We start from the raw sequence: 21,481 nt of genomic DNA, 5'->3' as shown, positions 1-21,481 counted from the left end.
GGCTTTAAGCCACTGGAGCTTCTCAGGTGCAACTTGAGCAAATAAACAAATAAACAAACAACCGCGACGACAAGAAAAAATAAAAAGGGAACAAAAAAAAAAACCAAACCCAAAGCCAACCCCAACCCCAAGAGTAAGAAGAGCTGAGGCGGCAGGAGCGCGATTAGAGCTGCTCGGCTCCGCTCCGAGCCGGGAGAGAGCGAAAGAGAAAGAGGCGCTGGGGAGAGGTGGGTCCAGGGCAGAGCAGGCGCTTCCCAGGGATGGCCGCCGAGGGATGGGATGGGTTTGTTCCTGCCTAAAAAGTCAGGTGCTAAAGTTCAGAACTTCTCAAGCACGTTTCTCTCTCTGCCTCTCTCTCTCTCTCTCTCTGCTCCTTCCCTTTCCTCTTTCTCGTTACAGGTGATCAAAGAAGAGAAACATCTGCAAAAGAGCGGAAGACACCGAGGGGATCTCACTTCGGAGAGATTTTTTTTCCCCCTGAGTTTGTTTTTTTCCCCCTCCCCTTTTTCCCCTTTTTATTATATTCTTTTCTCCCACCTTTTTTCCTCTTTTTTTTTTTTTTTTTTTTTTTTTTCCTGGAATCGATCGTTTATCACCATACCCCCCCTCCCTCCTCTTTAAACCAAACCTAATCAGAAACATCCCCAAACTCGCCGAGCACTTCGACCCCCCGCCCCCCGCATAACTCCAGCACCGTCTCCCCCTCCTATCTCAAGCCCTCCGCGCCTTGCTGAGGAGGAGGAGGAGGAGGAAGAGCAGCGGCGGAGCAGCGAGCGCGGAAGATGGAGGTCTCCACGGACCAGCCGCGGTGGGTGAGCCACCACCACCCGGCCGTGCTCAATGGGCAGCACCCGGACTCGCACCACCCCACGCTTGGCCATACCTACATGGACCCCACGCAGTATCCTCTCGCCGAGGAAGTGGATGTACTTTTTAATATCGACGGACAAGGCAACCCCGTCCCTCCCTATTACGGCAACTCCGTGAGAGCCACCGTGCAGAGATACCCCACGGCCCACCACGGTGAGTGCGCCCACCGAGATCCCGGCTCCCACGGCGGGGTCCCGGCCCCGGCGGCTCCGCGCTGCCCCGGCCCCGGCGGCCGTCGGGCAGAGCCCGGCCGCTCTCCTACCGGCGGGGAAACGACGTCACGGGTGGATTTGGGGGTTGGCTTATTGGAAATAAATCAAAATCCAGGCTTCCTCCCTTTCTTTCTGTCTTTCTTCCTTTCTTTCTCTTTCTGTCTCTATTTATTTTTTATCTTTCTTTCTCTTTCTCTCATTCTTTCTCTCGTTCTCTTTCTTCCTGTTTCTTTTTCCTTCTTTCCCTCTTTCCTCCTTTCCTTCCTTTCTCTATTTCTTTCTCTATATCTTCCTTTATACTTTTCCCCCTTTCTCTCTTTCCTTCCCCTTTTATCTCTCACACCTCTCTCGTCTCTCCCCCTTTCCCCCTCTCTCACTCTCCTTTCTTTCCCTTTCATGTTTCTCTTGTTTTCTTCCTCTTTCCCTCTCTCTTTCGCTTTAGTTCCCCCACCCCCCCTTAATTAGGTTAACAGGTAGGGTTTTCATACGGTGTTTAGTTTTTGCACGATTAAGCTGCTCTGCAGAAGAAAAGCAAGCTGGAGTGCGAGGGTGTGAAAATGACCCTGCTGTCCTCACGCTTGGGCTATTTCATTCGCACTTGGTGAGCTTGTTAGGCTTGGGTCGAAAGTTTTGCACATGTACCCAGGGCCCCACCGCGGCGTGTGTTAAAAGTAAGAAAGAAAGGAAAAAAAAAAACCCTTGGTGTAATTAGTTATCAGACCTGGTGTGTTTTTCCTGAGGGTCCTGCAGGAAGGTAATGATCCACAATGTGAATTTTGTTCCTGGGTCACAGCTTTTAGAGAGGAGACGAAATACCTGGGGCCGATGGGGCCCAGGGCAGTGGAGGGATGAGTGCTTTGGTGCCATCTTTTATGAAGAATCAGAGAGACCCACTATCTATAGCTGGAGTTTACCTGTATGGTTAAAAAAAAATAGAAGAAAGAGGAAAATAAAAAAAGGAGGGAAAAAAAGCAGATGCTGATTTGTGAAGCCAGGCAGTGACCTCGGGGGGAGCAAAATCTAAAAAGCCCGAAGTTTTCAGTAGGAGTCACCCCAAAATCAAGGAGAAGAAAGTGAGACGAGCGAGGGGAGATGGAGCCGAGCCGGGTTCAGGGGGCTGCTCCCAGCCCTCGGCTACTTGTTGAGTGCAAGCCCGCATTAGGCTCCGCTCAGTAACTGCTTTGTTCTGCTATTAGTCCCTTTAAAACAATTATTTCTAAGGATCAGCAGCCTTTGTCCTTTCTTTCTTTTCTTTTCATTTCTTTTTTCCAATATATCAGCAGAAAGTGGAAATGCGGTCTCTCTGATCTAGCCTGAATATTATTTACTATGCTACTTCCTGGGGAAGATAATGAATCTTGACCCTTTCTATTCGTATAACCCACCTTCCCTTCCTTTCGAGCAGTTACTTTCAGTATTGTTCACAAATGTCTGGTGCGATGAAAACCAGCTTGGAGATTTTCTAGACACGAAGTTCCCTTGCAAACATATGTGTCCACACTGCACCAGCCCTTCAGCTGTCTGTGGCTCTGTAGATCTGTGTTTGCATCTCTCCTTCTGTATGTTCAGCAGTCTCTACCCACATATCACGATACCTAAGGTAGAAGTTAAGGCTCTCTAGATGTCAATGCGTTTCCAGGGCTTTATTAGCAGGCACAAACTTGCCCTCCTCCAGTTGTATAACTGTGTTTTTTCAGCTTATAGCGATGTGTCCAACTTGCTGTGGATTTGGGTAGATTTGATTCTTTGGAGATATAGATAGATATATGTAGATATATTAGCAAGGGCAGCGATTAATTTAAAATATCAGGTACCGTCCCTTAAGAGCATTTAAAATCAAAGAAAACAAGGTTTGTATGCGTAAATCTAGTGGGGTTTTTTATTTTTATTTTTATTTTGGTTTTATTGCAAAGCCCAGGACTGTATTTTAAAATACAAGTGAAGGGTCTTGTCTTAAGAAGGGGATGGAGAGTTTCTTTTGAGGCAGTTGGTACTCTCTGCGTGTGCCATATCACCACGAAAAAAAAAAAAGCTCTCTAACATATACGTGCAGCCTCGTGGAGAAAAAGAAGATGACCTAGGCGGTTTGCAAAGTTTAGCAGCTCTGTTGGAAAGGTTATTATCAGGTCTGTGGGCATCTCCTGGCCGTCTTCGTTTGGCCAGAATATTCCCAGGTTTTATAGCCCACGGCTGCATTCGGGGAACTATTTTCCAGCTAAGAGAGATAAAAAACCCCAACAACCCATTTCTGCAGTCGAGGCTTGGCAATTTCACGCAGGATCTTCGCTTCGAAGTCCGCGTGGGATTGCCTGGAAAAGGGAGAGGGTGAAGCAGGGCTCGCCAAATTCCGTGTCCCGGGGCTGGCATCCCTACTGGGGGGTGGTGTCCCAGACCCCGGGCCCCGGCCCTGCCCTGCCCTGTCTGAGAGGGACCGGAGCTGCCGTTTTAAGTTATTGCAGCTTTAAAATCGTAATTTTAAAAGGGGGGCGTCCATTGCATCATATGGAATTTGCTTTGCTCCCCCCGCACGCTGAGCCCTTTGGGAAGGAGCCGAGGGGGGGATACAGCCTGGCACCCCCACGGGGGGCTCGCCAAGCTGGCAAAGGGGGTGTAACGGGCTTTTTGCTGTGTTTTCTCCGAGCAGGGAGCCAGGTGTGCCGGCCCCCGCTGCTGCACGGCTCGCTGCCCTGGCTGGACGGGAGCAAGGCGCTGAGCAGCCACCACAGCGCTTCCCCCTGGAATCTCAGCCCTTTCTCCAAGACCTCCATCCATCACAGCTCACCGGGACCCCTTTCCGTCTACCCACCCGCCTCCTCTTCCACTTTATCCGCCGGTCACTCCAGCCCGCACCTTTTCACCTTCCCACCGACCCCTCCTAAAGATGTATCCCCGGATCCGTCCATCTCCACCCCCGGCTCCACCGGTTCCACCCGGCAGGACGAGAAGGAATGCATCAAATACCAGGTGTCCCTGGCCGATACCATGAAGCTGGAGTCCTCTCACTCTCGGAGCAGCATGGCCTCTTTAGGAGGAGCCACCTCCTCCGCTCATCACCCCATCACCACCTACCCACCGTATGTCCCAGAATATGGCTCTGGACTTTTTCCCCCCAGTAGCCTCTTAGGAGGATCGCCTACCGGCTTCGGGTGTAAATCGCGACCGAAAGCACGGTCAAGCACAGGTAGGGCTTTTGGCTTCTTCACCCCCCTTGCTCGGGAGAGGAAGCTGTTGGGGGGAAGCGGGGGGGCGAAAGGGGAAAGGCTGCGCCCCCCCCCCCCCGCTCCCCCGCAGACAGAGGGATGCGCATAAGCATCCGTGTGATGAAGCCCCCGGGGCGTGGCGGGGGGCAAGAAGGAAATTTACCTTCCCCACAGGTTGCCCTGCTGCCTTTATAACTAAACTCCGGCCTTGTCGAACCCAGGATGGGGGTACAACCTTAGGCACACCGGCCCAAATCTCCCGCTCGCCCCCCGTTCCTGCCCCGGCGGGAGATCGGGCCCCCTCCGCGCCCCCGGGCGCACACCCTGTGCTCCGCTGCGACACCTGAGGAGGAAGCGAAACCGAGGGAACCGCAGCATTAGTCTATCTCTCTGTATTTTAATAAGGGTACTAAATCCCGGCCAACTTCCCCCGCCCGCCCTCCGCCTCACTCTTCCCAGGGCCTCTTCCCATGCGGCGCCCCGAGATGCGCGGAGGTTTTTTCCTGGGGCGGTGGGGAGAGCTCGCCCACGCAGCCCCAAGCCTATCCAGCTCCGTGCCGGGGTCTTCGGTCGCCCCCCAAAGCAAGACCCCAAGAGCATTCCCTTGGCCGCACCGCTCGGGGAGGAGCTGGGGTGGGCCCAGCGCTCCGCGCAGGGGGCGCGCTAGTTGCGCGGCCCCGGCTCCCGGCGGCTGAACGCTCCGGCCTTGGACGTTTGTGCGCATCGAGGGGTTGTGTGTGAGCCGGGGTGCGTGTGTTTGTGTGTGTGTGTGCGTGTGCAGAGGAAAGGGCGATTAGTCAAAACTTTTTTCCCCCTTTTTTCTCTCTCTCTATTTTTTTTTTCCGAGGAGGCTGCTGCAGGGTTGCCTGGCATGAATGAGATCAGTTTTCAGGGTTTTTCCAGGGTGACATTTACTCTGTCTGTCTGAGCAGGGACTGTCTCTATTTAGCTGATATGTTTGAGCTAATCCAATTATTTTCAGACTGCTGCACGCGACAGTTGCATTGTTTATCCAGCGCCAGGAACTTTAATAGAGTCCGGATGCGGTTAGAGTGACAAAAAAACCCAGACCTGTATGTTTTGTACATGAAAGCAGGAGAGAGAGAGAGATGGAGTGAAACAAAAGAGAGGGACAGAGGCTCAAACAGCCTGGAGCGGCTGCCCCGTTTAACCAGAGGGGAACAAAACGACCCGGGTATTAACGGGAGCGGCTTCCCGCCTGGCCCCGGGACGGACCGGGCGCTGTGTCGGGGTAGGGACCGGTCTGTTCTCGCCCCCGGTGCAAGCCGGGCCGTGCTGTCCTCCCGCGGCCGCCCCGGTGGCCGCCGAGCCGCAGCTCCCGCCGGGGCACCGGCTGCGCGGTATTTTCAAACCGTCTTGCTCCCCCTCCACCCCCCCCTTACCCCGCCTCTTGTTTTCCTTTTGCCACTTTCTGTTACTTTGCCTTCTAGAGAGACATCTGCGGTTCGTGATAAACCAACCCCAGGAGCAACACCTATTTTTTTCTTTCTTTCTTTTTTTTTTTTTTTTTTAAAGTTGATTTTAGCAAGCTGGGAAGCTCGGAGACAAAGGGGGTTACTGCTGGAGGAAAAGCAGGGAGGGGGTGTTTTTGCAGGATGAAAGAAGGAGAAACGGCTGCAAATGTCTTTTTTGTTGTTGTTGTTGTTGGGGGAGTGAGAGGAGAGGGGTTTGGTGCAAAGGCTCTGGAAAAACGGTTGCCGTTTGTGGTTAGGGTGCGGATGCCTCTTGCTCGATCGCAGCGCGGGCTGGGGCAGCGGGGAGCCGGCTCTCTGCTGAGTTAGCTCTGCTCTGGCCAGCTGAGGTCTTCTGTTGCTCTCAGATGGGCTGGGAGTGTCATTAGGTGCAAGAAAAAAAACCCCACCAAACTAAACAGCTGAACCCCCCCCCCCACTCAACCCTCTCAAAGCAGCTGAGAGGCTTGCCTGGACCCCCCCCCAGCTCCCTCCTCCAAGCTGGGAGCCGGTGGGCTGGGGGAGACCCCCCCAATAGCACGGGAGAGGATAGAGTGGTGCCAAAAAGGAGGAGAAGAAGGAGGGAAAGAACTTAATTAGGGCTCTGGCAGGCTCGGGGCCGTTTGAGATACCAAATATCAGGGATGGACCATCAGGCTACAGATGTGGCAGGGAACCTAGAGGGGTTTCCACAAGCTGAGGGGCGGAAGCTTAATTGCAAATTAATTGATAGCGAATATTGGCCAAGCGGTTGTGTATTGGCTGGGGCTGGGGAGGTGTTTTGGTTGTTGATCTGTGAGTATTTGGGGAGACCTTGATGTGATTTGAACTGAGGCCAAAGGAAGAGCCCCCCCCGGCTCATGCACCCCTCTCGGCGTGGGGACAGTGCTCAAGGAGTGACCCCGGGTCCACATGCACATCAGAAAGGGGGGCATGGACTTAAATTTAGTATCCGTCCATCTTGGGCGGGGGTTTGGAGGCTTCTGCAAAGCCTGCCAAGGTTTGCCTGGTCTGTATGGCAACACGGGGTCTGGAGGGCTGTAGGATCCCTTGGCCCAGAGGTGAGGGGGAATTACCACCCCGCCCCCGCCAAAGGAGGGACCTGAGAAAGGGATGAGAGCTTCTGCAGGGAGCCCCTCGACCCACCACGGGGTTTGGGTTCTCATTGTCACTATCCCCCTTCCCTGCTGCTGGGACACAAGCCCGACACCGCCTGTGGGGCGGTACTGGGGAGGGGGACAGGACCAGGGCCCGCCAGACTCTCCCCAGCCTGTGCCAGGGATGTCACTCAGCCATGGCCTTGGACCTTCACTTGGACATCCTGAGTTTGGAGAGGACTGGCAGGGTCTGGCAAACTGGGTCTCTTGGAGGGTTGGTGGTTTTTTTGGGGTGGGGGTCTTTCCCCAGCCTTTTTTACTTCCATTTTCCCTAAGTGACCTATGTGCTCTCTTGTTTCCAGAAGGCAGGGAGTGTGTAAATTGCGGGGCTACCTCAACCCCTCTGTGGAGAAGAGACGGCACCGGGCACTATTTGTGTAATGCCTGTGGACTCTATCACAAAATGAACGGGCAGAACCGGCCCCTGATCAAACCCAAGAGAAGGCTGGTGAGTCTCGTTTTTTATTCTTCCTTCTCCTTCTGCAACTTTTGCTTCTTGTCTGCAGCTTGGGATGGACAGGGAAGCTCAGGCAGCTCTGAAATGTGGTCCCACCGTGTCAGAGGGCTGGGAGGGGGGGATGCTTGGAGGGATGCTCCCAGCCACTGCGGGCCTCAGTTATCTGGTCTGCTTGCAAATTGCAAAACAAGTTAAACAAAAATCAAGATCCAGGGCTTCTTGCGAACCAGAACTGAGTTTTCTCCCAGGTCACAATGGGGCAGATGCGTCTGCACAGCACTTCTGGTTGGCGACACAAAGACGGTGGCTCTTTCCAGGCTAAGGGCAGGATAGTAATTTCCTAGTGACCAAAGAGATTATCAGGAGAACAGGATTTCTCCTGGGCTCTCCACACTGCTGTCCTCCCCCTCCCAAGTGTGTCTCTATCCCCCTTGGCTGGTGGTGTTGTGGAGGGGGACCCAAGCTGGGTACTGGGTGCCACTGGGGCATTAGCTGGACTCTGGTCCTGCAAAACGCTTGGCTGATGGTCCTGGTGCCACTTGAACCTGACGTGGCCATTTGTACCTGAGCCGTGTGGGTCTCAAATTGTGTCACTCCCCTCTGAGTCAGTGTGAGCGAGGACTCAAGGTAGGGGATGGCGAAGCCCAGTGAGGGTGCAAAGCCGAACGTGTGCCTGGGGCCACAGGAGTTGGAGGAAGACAAAAACTGTGGGTAAATATTTCAAATAATAGTTGCAAGCCTTGTGGCTGTACTACGTACAGGCAATACGTTAAAGCATCCCCAGCGATCTATTTATGAATTTCCCTGGAAGCCACAAGAAGGTCTGGAAGCTGTGGGCATGGCTAATAAATGCGCTGAAGTATATTTGGCAAATAATCAAGCAAACCACAAGGGGAAAATATATATCAAGTAGGGGGAAAAAAATATGTTCCCTGCTTGGGAAGTTATTGAATGTTTCAAATCGAGGCACGTTTAGTTTCGTTAAGATTAAAGACATGGATGGGCTCCTGGGAATCACTCAAAATATGGAGGAAAAGTGGCTCTCGCCTCTCTGTGGAGTTTCTGAGCTGATGGATGGATCTGGCTGGTTGTGTGAGGCTTGTGCCTGGCACGGCCGGATCCTGCAGGCAGGCAGGGGGTGGTTTGTTGGCCTCGTGTTCCCCGTGAAGGTGCTCACGGCCTTGCTCCGGCAGCTTTTAGGCACTGATTCAGCTTCCTCACCTGTGAGACGCCACAAAATCGGACCGGTGTGGCACAGGCGCTGGGAAGCGTTTGCAGGATACGACCCCAGGAGGGGTGACGCTGCGAGAGGCAGCGGCGTCGGCTCCCTCTGGCCGCGTGGGTTTTGGGGAAGGTGCGGGTTTGCTCCTCTACCCCCAAACTTCCCGCGGGCGAAACCTCTCTGTGCCTTCCCCTGGGCTTTTCCTGTCTAGGAAAATGTTGGTCTCCCTTGTCTTTCACAGCCTTGTTAGAAAAAAGGAAAAGCTTTCTAGGGAGGGAAGTACAGGCTGGGATTTTGAATTTTTTTGGGCAGCTCACTTGTTCTCTTCTCCTCCTCCCCCCGGCCCTTCTCTCTTAAACACACACACCTTGTTTTCTTTTTCTTTTTTTTTTTTTTTTTTTTTGCCCCCCCCCCCCCCCCCCCCATCCTCGTTCTCTCTTTATGTGTAAAGTTAGCTTCCTAGGAAAAAGCTGCCGGATATCTGAGCCCTGGAGATAACTCCTAAACAACAGCCCCGTTTCCCCAGCCCAAACACACAGGAGCTTGAGTGTATCCAAACAAGCGGAGGGGGAGGCAGAATAGGAAAGCGGCTGGAAAGGGGGGAGAGCTTTCAAAAAGTGTCTGATGGAACCACGAAGGAATGTCCCGAGTCACCCTCAGCCCGGCACATGTAAAATGAACTATATAAATAAATACATTGTAAAAGGTCATTCTTAGGGAAAAAAAAAAAAAGAAAGGAAAGAAAGTAGAGAGACCTTGTCTTGCATAATCTCGGGCATTTTAGTTAAAGTTACAAAAAAGTTCCCGTTCTTTGCAAACGGCCTCTGCTAAATGGGAACTTTTGATTTTTCTATATATTTTTTTCCCCAGCACTGCCTCAGAAAAAAAAAAAGGAGAAGCATTCCTAACGCTGTTTGCCTCTATGTTTATTTCCCTTGCTAACCTCCAAAAAAAAAAAATAAAATTCAGAAGGCACCAGAGCTGGGCCCACATTTGCATTTTGTGTGCAGGGATGTAGATGTGTGCATGCCCGTGGTTTGACTTGATCTTTCCTGACTTGCGAAGGCGAGCGGGCTGGCGAAGGTGGCATGTGTATGGAGGCTCAGGGTGGGGATCCGGCGTGTGCTCCTCTCCCTCCGCCACAAGTTTCCTGTGTGACCTTGGGCTGGTTTTGTAGGCTCTGATCCCAGGCACGCTGAAACTAATGAAAGGACTCCGATGGGTTGGAGAGAAAGGCAAATAAATCCTTAGATGCTGAGAACCCAGCCCAAGCCTTATTAAATTCAATGGGTGTCTTTGTAAGGGCTTGCTTTAGGAAGGTGGATGGAGGCTTGCTGTTTGAGGGGGCTCAGACAGCTCTGCTTCATTCTGGGGGGAAGGTGGAAGATCTGGAGATGTTGGCAGGGGCATCAGGAATGAGCAGGTGGTACCACACCACCACTCTGTTTAAAAGGTCTACAGCCCTCTTGGAGACCGTTCCTGTCCCTGTCGAAGCCAGAGGCAGCCCCATCACTGACATTGCTGAGATAAAACCTTCCTTTGGATTTTCTTCCTTTCCCTGCCCATGTGGATGCGGAGATCTCTGTTTCTGTGTGCAGCTGTGCTGGTTTTGGAAGGATTATAGCCAATTTCTCACAAGGCCTATGCACGTGCAGTCTTTTTTTAGGAAGCTGATGCTTGCAGCTTTCTGGGTACCCCATGTAAATCCAGACACGGAGGATGCCTCTGAATCAAACATCTTTATCAGTGCTTGGTTCCTCCTGCACCGTCCCCAATTCCACCTTCTCATCACTGCCAGCGCTTCCGAAGTTGTGCCTTTGCTCACATGCAACTGGGCCATGGGGTCTGGTCCTACAGATGATATGGGGCACCCTATTAGTCATCCCATTACTTACATGATCAGGCTCAGGTCGGTGACTAGCGTCAGTGGATGCCATTGCTGGGAGCTTTTACAATAGCGTTATTATTCATTGTTTCCTGCCCACTGCTGGTGTCTCCGGTGTAAGTTGGTACAGCATGAAAGGTACAGTCTGGGACCGAAAGAGCACAGAGTTTAAAATATTCAGCTGACAGCACTCAATTTTTGTAGGGGAAACACAGCAGATGGAAAAGGTTTTAGAGAAGATAGTGGATGTTGTGATTTATTCGTTTATTTAATGTCAGAGTTTGTTTGAAGGTAGCAAGGTGGTGACCAGGTGTCTTTTAAATGCACTTACCGTAAGAGAAATTACGGTGAGCACCATGTAGAAACCCCAAATATCTTCAAAGGGGATGTTTCCCCTGTGTGGGCTGAGTCAAATATCACTGGTTTTTAGAAATTTCCTTAGGCTTGATTTTTGGGTCTGATAAGAGCAAAGCTGTCACCGAGAGACTCAATCCAGCCCCTGAGCCACCAGTGCCAGCCGACGGGAGCTGGGGGGGCAGAGACCTGCAGACTCGGCCCCTCATCTCGGCAGCAGCCCGGCTCTGCAAGCTGGTGTGTCCACACTGTGTTTGAAGCATGCGTATTAACACATTGGTTTTGACGGGAACCAAGTTTGGGGCCGTGTCGTGGTCCGGAGAAGGACAGGACTGAGGTGTGTATGTGTACATTTGTTGGGGGCTCTGCTGTTCATGGTGGGATGCTTCATCTTTGCAACCAAAGACCCGTGTGTCGTTCCCAGCTCCTGCTTGTCATAAGCACGGAGAAGTCAACTAGAAGCTTCATCTGCCTTGAGATTGGCTCGTTTCAGTGTGGTTTATGGTCAGGCAAAATGAAACTGTCCCCATGAGCAGCTGGTGAGAGCCCCTTGCTGTCAGATCAGGCTTTCTGTGATGTTTCCTAATGCTCATGGGCATCATATTATTTATTTTTTATCCTTTTTGTCTAATTAAAAAAAGAATCCTACTCTATCTAAAACAAAACCAACCCGTCCTCTCTCCACCTACGCCGCATTCAATTATGATTAAAATTGCAACATGACCTAACAAGAGTCGGTATTAACGCCAGCGCTGTGCCAGTGTCCATGTTTGCATTTTGGGTTTGTTGTACGGTATCCAAAGATGCGGTATTTTTTTTTTTTTAAATGTTGGATGCGCTACAGTGTGCGGCTGTGTGGGGTGAGGGGTAAATTTGAAACAGTAAGAGCACAAAAGAGAGCATTAAAGGCTCAGTTCTGCAAGGTGCCAAGCATTGCTATGATCTGGCAAATCGCTTAAGCACATGTTTTAACTTTAAGCACATGAGCAGTCCCATTGAAAGCAGCGCATCGGGATGAAATCAGAGCTCTGGGACTGTGTCATATTGATGAAGAAGAGATAGGATAGGGATCTAAAGGTCTTCTTTTAGGAACTGTAGGCACTTGCACACAGGCAAACATGCATACGCATTCACATAGCAGCCTGCAAACTCCTTTTCCTCCTTGTGGCAGAAGGACAATTTGTTTGCTGGAGTTACAGTTTTTAAATGATAAGCACGAATTCATGCATGTGAAAGAGAAGCAACTTTGCTGAATCATTATCACAGCCAACAAAAAAGCTTCTTTATATACCTTGACACATAGACTTTTTTCTTGTCCCTCCCCCTTTATGAAATGGTAAGTTCTTCTTTCAGGCTCATTACCAATCCTTAAATAAACATGAAGGTTTAGGCTGCAAAAGGGTGTAATTAAAAAGCGGGGATTCTCGCTCCTTGCCACAGTGTTATTTCCGATCTGGAACCCGTATCCTTTGAAGTTGAGCTGAATTTACGGGACCGGGCCGTGCTTGCGGTCGGACCCGGCGAGCAGCTGCCCACCAAGCTCAGCGCGGGTCTCACCAGGCGCTCGCTGGAGCCGGCGTGACTCATGCTGTTGACTCCGGCAATTGTTGGTTCAGGCCCTGACTGCAGAATTAGACCCCTGGGGGGTCTGAGAGAATTAAGATGGAAAGACATGTTGGCATTTAAATAATATTTTCCCCTCTGGAATGGGCTGTGCCAGCACTGCTAATTTTGATGAGTTCTATCAGAGGTTTAACACTCACTTTTAGGATGCCCTTTGGCACCTGATTCAGTTCCTATATAATTTGGGATTAAAATACCTCGGGGATTTTTTTCAGAATTATTATTTGTTCTCACAAGCCAGTTTCTGGAGGCCTCTGACGATGTGCATCAGTCTTGCAGGGTTGATGTTTTCTTTCTCAGCAATTTTGCTGATTGCATCTCTTATATTTTATTTTTTTTTAAACATGGGTGCTTTTCTCTCCCTCTCCTTCTCTTTCCCTGTCTCTCCCCCTCCTTCCCACAGTCTGCGGCCAGGAGGGCGGGCACGTCCTGCGCAAACTGTCAGACCACCACTACCACCCTGTGGAGGAGAAATGCCAACGGTGATCCCGTCTGTAACGCCTGTGGGCTCTACTACAAGCTGCACAATGTAAGTGTGACTGTAACGCTCAATGATCGGCCTGAGTTTTGGTGCTCAATGGTCCAGACGCTTCCTTGACTTAAGGATTTTCAGTCTTGGGTGGTGCTGAGACCTCCCTTATACCTTTGGGGACCTCAGGGGTTGGAACGATGAGTTGGCGTCCCCTCAAATGTAGCCGATCTGACCTGGGAAGGTGTAAGACAGGGCCGTCCGTGGGTAATGGTAGAGCTTTCCCGTGCCTGAGCCAAGAAGGGAGGGGTGAATCAAGACAGAGACATTCTCCACTGCTGATTGGGCTCAGTGCGTTGGAAAAGACAACACGCCATCCCGCAAGCTGACAACCCTTCTGTGCTTAGCTTAGTTCCTCCAGCAAATACAAACTCTGGCAAAAAGCAAAATGTGCCAGCAACTATTCAGATTTTTCTTGGGTTTGTGGCTACCTTTGTCCTGTCCCTCCACCCATCCCCAAAGATGATTTATTTAGGTCTTGTGTTTGCCCCGGTTGACGCAAGTGATTCCTAAACCAAAAAAGACTTGATTTAGTTAGCGGGTTGCAGAGTCTGCTCAACCTGTGATGTGAATTTTAAAGCATCTGTCATGGAAGGGAAGGAAAAATGAAATGAAATGGCTGGCAGATTTAATCTAATATCTCCATGCAAAGCCAGCTTGAAGGAACCAGGGATATGTGCCCCAGGGAAAGAGCTAAAAGGATCTGAAAAGTCTTCTACTGAATAATACTGCTAATAAAGGAGTCTTAAGGCTACTCCTGTTACTCTCATTCCACATGTGGCATTAGAATAATTATGATGTCAGAAGAAGGAAAAGACTTTCAATTCTCTGCTTTGATATCACTTTTTTTTTTTTTGTAGTGGTCGTTTGTTTTATGTTTGACTTAGAAATCTCGGGCTATGTTTTGCCCTCATGTCCACCCACACAAACACATCAAAGACAGATCGGGTTTCATGGGGCACCCAACTCTTGTGGTGTCTCAGTCCCTTCCATTTGTTATTTCAAGCTCTTTGGTTTCTTGGGATGAGTAAACAAGTTTTGATTAAGTAGGGGGAAAAAAACCAACCAGGGTAATTTTTCACCTGTTCTGTGAGAGGCATCTCTCTTGGAAAAAAGGAAAATATATTTACCTTTAGTGGGCAGGCATCTCAGCACGTTTTGAGTTCTATGTAGCAAGCGAAGCTTGTGATCAAACTCTCAGTGTGATGACTGCAAACAAAGGCGTTGGACCCAGAGTGAAAGCTCTCAGAATATCACAAGAGAATATTCTCTGTTTGCTCTTTCTATGGCAAGAAGGGAGCAAGGTCAGCCAGCTTCACTGGAGGAGTCTATGCTTGTGCTATGCTTTCATTTTGGCCTCATAGCCACCAGTGGTAGGGCTTAAATCATATAGCCTGGGAGAGCTATAGGGAGACCTATACCTGAGCTGCTTCCCCTGTACCCCAGCAACACCCTTTGAAGAAAACAGGCTCTTCTCAGGTGCCACTCATTGGACCTGACAGAGATGCCTGTGTTTGGATGAGATGACTTGTACTCTTGAAGAAGGTGTGATTTCTCCCCATGACTACAAAAGGTGGCAGGATGATGAGTTCAGAGATGTCTACCTGCATTGTAGACATATGACTGGAGGAATCCCCACTAAGGTGTCTAGAATGGTGTCTGAGTGCTGAGGTTCTCCAGAAACGTGCTTGCAGGAGCACATCCTTTTCTTTTTCACACTAACATTGTGAAACATGGCTGGCCTGAACTGACCCCTAGATCCACTGTTTAGGGAAACTCTGATCCAGCTGTGAAGTTTGTGACGTGGGGCAGGCCTTGAGCACATTGGAACTATTTTCATATTCATTAAAAACACTGACAGCTGCTTAAAAGCTCAGCAGAGCTACTTACCAAATTCAAGTAATATCTTGCCTTATGAGCAACTCATTAATGGGACCTGCTTAAATGAAACCCCTAGAGGACCGAGATACTGAGCGTAACAACATACCTAGGCAAGGATACTAAAATCTGACTATGAGTGGGTAGATCTTTTTTATTGATACTTTTTTAAGATGATGCTTAGTTATGACTGTGGTGAGAAACGAGCAACACTGCAGCTCATAGGCCTTGAACGTACCACCCTCAGATTTAAAGGTCCACGATGGCAGAGCATTGGAGCATTATTCTGCAGCCCAACTGCTTTAGAGGCTGTGGCCGTGAAGGCCACATTATCCTTCAGAAGACAATTATGAGCGAATTTTTTACCACTGGTGAGTTTTTTTACGACTGGTAAGGCAGTGGTAGCTTCATGGAGATGCCTTTTCTTTTGGGCTGCTGGGAGGCAGGACCCAGGTTATCCTTTAATCAACTCAAGGCAGGGAGGAAGCTTGGTGTTTGCACACGGACAAGGTTCCTTGGCTGGTGCAAATTGGTCTGGTCTGTTAAAGTGCAAGACCTGTTTGGGTAGGCTGTGGCCCTGTTCCCTTTGTGTATCTTGTCTGCATTGGTTCTCCATCAGGAGAGGTGTCAGAAATAAAGAGGCTTGTCGTAGCACGTCCCTCCCAAGCAGCTGAGTGTATCTGCACAGGTGCTCTGTCAATGCCGGTGGAAGGCCTTTGGCCGTATGGAAGGTGCCTTCAGCCTGTTTCAGGCTAGACTGTAGGTAGTTCCTAGCTGCTTTTTTGCACCCCCCTCCTTTTGTCTTTTCTTTGGGTTTAATGAATTTTTCTTGGCCCTTCAGATTATTAGCGTATTTGAATGGATTGATCTGAAGATGAAACTCACCCAGTTTTTAAGACCACATCCGGAATGACTGCAGTGAAAAGGCTATTTTTTTCATGGTGCTATTTTTTTCATGGGGCTATATCAGTTTGTTTTACTGATGATTCCCACAGCTTAAGAAAACCCATTTGTCAGTAGGATATAAGCAATAATCATAATAGTCTTGGGGTACATTTAGTGAAGCTGCTGGCATTTCTCCCACTGACTTCAGCAAGAGCCTGCTCCATTAACACCAGTATTAACAATGACTAATATTTCACACTGATATGGTGCCTTTCATCCTGTGGCATCCCAGAGTGCTTTCTAAGATACAGCCAGTCTGGAAGATTAACCCAACATTGTAATGACTATGTCTGAAGGATAAATCCGCTTCAGTGACAGGACCTTATTGAGGTCAATGGCAAAATCCCATTGTCTTCAGTCGGAGCAAGATCAGGCCTATAATGTTTAAGACTATCCCCTGGATTTGATCTGTTGAATGTGAGGTTCTTGTCCTCGTTATTTTAGCCCTTTTTAGAATCAGGATGAGCCTCCACTCACTCAGGGATGGTTGGGAGTGTACCTTGCTGAAGGTACACTGCAGACTGGCCTGTGCCCGTAGAAATGAGTGAGTTGCTGTTGTTTATGGTAAAAGTCCTCAGAAAAGGCCTCTATTTCACAATCTCTTGAAGCAGGGCTATGCATCCCAAGAGCAGACGAGTCAGTATTTTGCATATGATAAAACAAAGAGAATAATTCCTGCCCATAATTAATTGGCTCCATCTGAAACTAATGAATTTCATATACATGCATTGGGCTGGCTTAATTTTAATTTAGCATGTGTTTGTCATTTTTATCACAATGAATTTTCATGGAGAAGGTCTTCCCTCTGGGTCTCTCATTTCTCTACATCAGCAACAGAGACGGGTCCATGGCTTTGATGTTTTGGGGATCGCTTCAACTCTGCTGTGACTGGTCTTTGAAATCACTGGAAAAAATTTCCAGCTTGCTGTTGTGCTTGTGCTGGTCTCACTCTTCCTGACATTTATCTGAGTCCTTATCTGTTTGGCACTGGGGTCAGGTACGTGCTGGGAGGGTGAGACCATGTACACCGGGATGACGTGTCCAGCTAACAGCTTGGATGTCATCTCTGACCCCAGCTGCAGGGCTGGCCGTGGCTTTGTCACCATCCTGAGCAAAACTGGTATTCCCATCTTTAACTTCCACATCAAATCATGTCACAATGCAAATCCTCATTAGGAGTTGGGGATCCCAGAGCTCTTATGTGCCTCCCCAAATCTGAGCTGGATTCATTGGGGATCGAGACTTCCAGGTCTCCTCTAGCATCGCTGCCTGGTGGGGCTTGCCTGGGGCTTCCCCCTGGCTTTGAACCTGGGCAACACGTCCCTGCCGGCTGGCTTAAAACAGGTCAGGCAAAGGTTTCCCATCCCAGACTTCCAGTCGGAGCAAAGGGCCTTCTTTGTGCGTTTACCCCTGTTCCCTCGGCAAGGACAGGAAGCCAGGGAGACGGGTGATCTTGTATTTAAAGCCCATGACATTTGAGGTTTTTGCTTGTTGCTGCCCCAGGGCTGCTGTTGGGCTCTCTGTGCATGGGCAGCTTTCTCCCTCCTACCTTTAGCAAGGAGGGCTGCTCCCTCTGGCTCCCTTTATCTAGAGGTAGAGCAATTAGCCTTTTTTTCATCCATTTTTAGGATGAGGTGAATTTTTGCATCACCGCTGGTACAGAGAGCATGGGGTCACTAATTCAGACTGGGATGATGGACTTTGGGATGCCTAAACTGAAGCAGATAAGCCTGGTCCTTCCTCTCCCCGTGCCTCCATCCCTGCGTGTAACAGGGAGCTATTGTATCCCTGCCTCCCCTGGGAGAGAAATCCGTGAACGATTCCCATGCTGTGGGGGAAGGCACCAGGCAGTGGCTGATGAGCACGAAGTGAAACTTTGCTGTGATCTGGAAGAAGGGAGTGCTTTGTCCTTTGCTCTGATTTAAAATCTTACAGATGAAGGTCTGCTCAGGACCCTTGCAGGAACCTCTTTTCATTGTCCTTCATCAGGGTTGAGATGGTGGGTAGCAGATTCATTCCTGCCCCCCCCCCCCCTTTTTTTTTCCTTTTGCAGAATACCCATCAGCTCTGCCATGCGCTCACATTTATTACCAAAGGTGGTGTTCAGCCCTGGGGGTTTCGCTGGGCTCTCCTGCCTTCTGCTATGGGCAAAATTCTGCAGAGGAGTCAGTGCATACTATATAACTCCCCATGTAGACTCCCAAGTCCAGAGTTTTAAGGATGTTTATGGATATTGGAGGCATAAATACCTCCCCAAGCGTGATCTTCGGGGCTTACACGGCACCTGTGCTAAAGCATGTTGTGATGCTGGCTCTCTATGCAGCAGCAGGGATTTCTTACAGGAGGCCCAACAGACCTTTTCCTACCATTTCCCAACCCTGACTGGTGTATGATTGACCATTACAGCTGCTTATATCCATGCAGAAGAATATAATGCTTAGGTTTCCTATAGATATGTCTGCACACAAGTAGAAAATGCTCTGCCGGGCAGCACAGATACCTGTTTCAGCACCCCCCAAAAAACCTGGAAGGCTTTAGAAACAAAATCGGGTCTGCTAATGTAAACCTGAAAGGATGGTCAGAACAAAATCTTTGGAAAGAAGAAAAATAAGACAAATACCTGCCACTTTTTTTGAGGAGTTTGCCCAGCTCCCGAATGCCGCTGCAAAAGTTTGAGACCCCTTGTAGCACTAAAATCCCAGCAGCTCTTGCTGCTAGTGGTTTTAGATCAAGCAAGAAGCCTCAGGGTGAGATGGTGTCTGCAGGGAATATTTGAAGGTGATAATGATTGGTTTCGCTCCTAAACACAGTGTAATTACCTAATGTGCAGATAGCTGGAATTTTTCAGCCACTGCAAGTTATTTGGGTATGTTTTGCTCCTGTGAGGCTCTGCCAGCAGTTTTCTGTCATCCTGTCTTCAGAATTTTCAACCGAACTTGGGTTTTCCTGGTGGGGTCTGAATTTTGGCATGGAGGGGAGAGGTTGTGTAGCCATGGCACACGGGGCATACACCGGGAAGTGGGGGGCTGCTGGCTGTCCAGCCGGTCCTGGGCACATCCCTGGGGCTGCCCGGGCATGGGGTACATAAATGCCATGGTGATCTGGGGAGAAGGGATAGAAGCACAAAAAAAATAATTGATTTTTGTTTAGATTAACAGACCCCTGACTATGAAGAAAGAAGGAATTCAGACCAGAAACCGAAAAATGTCTAGCAAATCCAAAAAGTGCAAAAAGGTCCATGACAACCTTGAAGACTTTCCCAAGAGCAGCTCCTTTAACCCCGCCGCCCTCTCCAGACACATGTCCTCCATCAGCCACATTTCACCTTTCAGTCACTCCAGCCACATGCTGACTACACCAACACCGATGCATCCTCCATCCAGCCTCTCCTTCGGACCTCACCACCCTTCCAGTATGGTCACTGCCATGGGTTAGCAAGAGACTCCCCTGCTGAATGCTTACGGTCTCAAAATGAGATTTACTTTATATACTTGCATTTTTGCAGGCGTGCGGTTATGGGTCTGACACCCCGAATCAAATGGGAGGGGGAAAAAAGAATAAATAATAATAAAAAAAATGTTATTTGAAGGCGTAAGAGCGAAAAAAAAAAAACCCAGAAAAAACTACAAAAAGCACAAAAAACGGAAAAAAAAGAAAAAAAAGAGAAAAAAGTTAAAAAAAAAAAGTTTTAAAAAAGTGATGTTTGCCACTTTTTAAAGGAACTCACTATGGCGTCTATGTATTCTTACCCACTGAATCTGGATACCATTTGTGAATAAGCCATTCAGAACTTGCATTCCCTATTGGACAGGATCTCTAGTGCTGTGAAAAAATAATAAAATAAAATAAAAAACGCGGAACATTGCATATAACTTATATTGTAAGAAATACTGTACATTTGAGGAAGACTTTATTGCATCTGGGGAGCTGTAAAGAAAAAGGCATGAAGGACTCCAAGAGATTTTTTTTTTTTAAAGGAAAAGAAAAAAAAAAAAAGAGGACGGGAGGACAATTTAAAAACCAGAAAAACAAACAATGCAGACCAAGAGGAAACGCGGTCTTACGAACAAATGGACCAACTGCCAGTCATGTCTTCTCCTTTTATTTTATTTTAATTTTGGTTTTTTTTGGTTGGTTTTTTTTTTCTGTTTCTTTTTCATTTCCGGGGGAGGGGGAGGGGGCTGGCTAGAACGGTTTTGATGATGCATTAACTTACTAACTAACTAAATAAATAACTAAATAAATAAAACCTGTAGGGAGATCATTCATTTCAGGCCACGGGCCTTTTGCATAGGAAGTACCAATGGTGTCAGGCAATCAGTGTTAACATGCGGACATTGCCAACAAGGGGTTTTCAGATAGCCATTCTCCAGGTCTATACGCATTGTGAACAAGTTCCTGTAATTGTTGTTTGTATGTATAATTCAACGCACCAAAATAAGAAAGATGTAGATTTATTTCATCCTATTATACAGACTGAATGGTTGTACAAATTTATTTACTGCTAGTGATAAGACCTGCTTTTTTTGTTTCGTTTTCATATTTTTTCCTCCTTTTTTTTTTTTTTTTGAGAATAAACTAGATTAAATTCTGTTGACTTAAAAGTGTTTTGTGCTTGGGGGTGGGAAAGGGAATATGTTCCTTTCTTTATTAACTTTTTTTTTTTTTGCATTTGTTTTGATGGTATTTATTATGTAGTTACCTCGGGTATGGGAATGTGTGTCTCTGCACTCATGCCAACAGCCAAAACAGTGTTTGATGTGGCTTGATAAAGAAAAAACAACCAACCCACAGAACAAAGGAAAAAAGCCCCTCAAAAATAAATGGACTTCATGTTAGTGTAACCCCACTGTCCGGTGTGTGCTCCCTGTCCCACGAACCGCAGCCCAGCCGCTGCCCCCACCTGCCGTCGGGCTCCCACGTGGGATGGGTCCCTTTTGGTCTCAGTCAATCATGGCCATCAGGGTGCCAAACTGGTGTTGATGACAAGTTGGGACTGGGTAAGTGCAAGGGTATGGCAGGGTCCTTATGGTCCTGGCTCCGTTTTGGGCAGTACTAGGAAAGACTTTGGACAGGAGCTGGAAAAGCACTTTCTGCTCTGCCCCGTTGCGTGCTCAGGGGTACGATTTGATGGTCTAAAGTTGAGATCTTGATGTGAAATCAAGATGGACCAGACCCTGTCCCTGTGCTTGGATGAACGGGCAGAACCTGTCACAAAAGGCTGAGTTTGATGGTAGACAGAAGACGATTACCCAAAATTCAAAGGCCATCAGCCATCCCTTTCCTTCAAGAGTTTTCTTTGAAATAATGCCATTTGTATTAACATTATTATTGTTAATAGCAAAGTTTGGCTCTTATAATTTTACTTCTGATGGTTTATTCCTTAGGAATTGGTCCTCTTAGCCTTCAGTATTTACTCTCCCATCTCCTTTATCCCATCATAAGGTTTGGGCATTTACTTTCCAAATTAAGGGTTAAACTTCTTATCATCCCACTCCATTTTCTGGAGATTTAAGCATGGTGTCATAAGACAGAGGTTGCCAAGGCTGTGAGAAAACGCTTAAAAACCCCCAAACTAAAAAACAACCCCCAAATGTAAAAACTTCAATAGACACGACCGCAAATGAATTATTATTTTTTAATGCTGAATGAAATAACTGAGTTATTTCACCAAGAA

At 48.5% G+C, this 21,481-nt stretch overlaps 1 protein-coding gene across 3 annotated transcripts in view; it reads left to right on the top strand.

Annotated features, from left to right (window-relative positions):
• GATA3 (GATA binding protein 3) overlaps positions 1-20,399 on the top strand; it is a 29,206-nt gene extending 8,807 nt beyond the window's left edge. For 2 of the 3 annotated variants that reach the window (XM_075081640.1, XM_075081639.1), the window contains exons 2-6: positions 400-1,023; positions 3,727-4,263; positions 7,214-7,359; positions 12,856-12,981; positions 18,955-20,399. In XM_075081640.1, the coding sequence (XP_074937741.1) occupies positions 783-1,023; positions 3,727-4,263; positions 7,214-7,359; positions 12,856-12,981; positions 18,955-19,239 (1,335 nt within the window). In that variant the 5' untranslated portion in view covers positions 400-782 and the 3' untranslated portion in view covers positions 19,240-20,399. The remainder of the gene's footprint in view (positions 1-399; positions 1,024-3,726; positions 4,264-7,213; positions 7,360-12,855; positions 12,982-18,954) is intronic. The other variant, XM_075081641.1, reaches the window with a different exon arrangement.
• Positions 20,400-21,481: the final 1,082 nt, after the last annotated feature.

This window comes from Phalacrocorax aristotelis, chromosome 1, assembly GCF_949628215.1.
Source record: "Phalacrocorax aristotelis chromosome 1, bGulAri2.1, whole genome shotgun sequence".
Lineage (NCBI taxonomy): Eukaryota > Metazoa > Chordata > Aves > Suliformes > Phalacrocoracidae > Phalacrocorax > Phalacrocorax aristotelis.
Note: the sequence above shows the minus strand (reverse complement) of the source record. Positions and strands in the feature narration are given on the sequence as shown.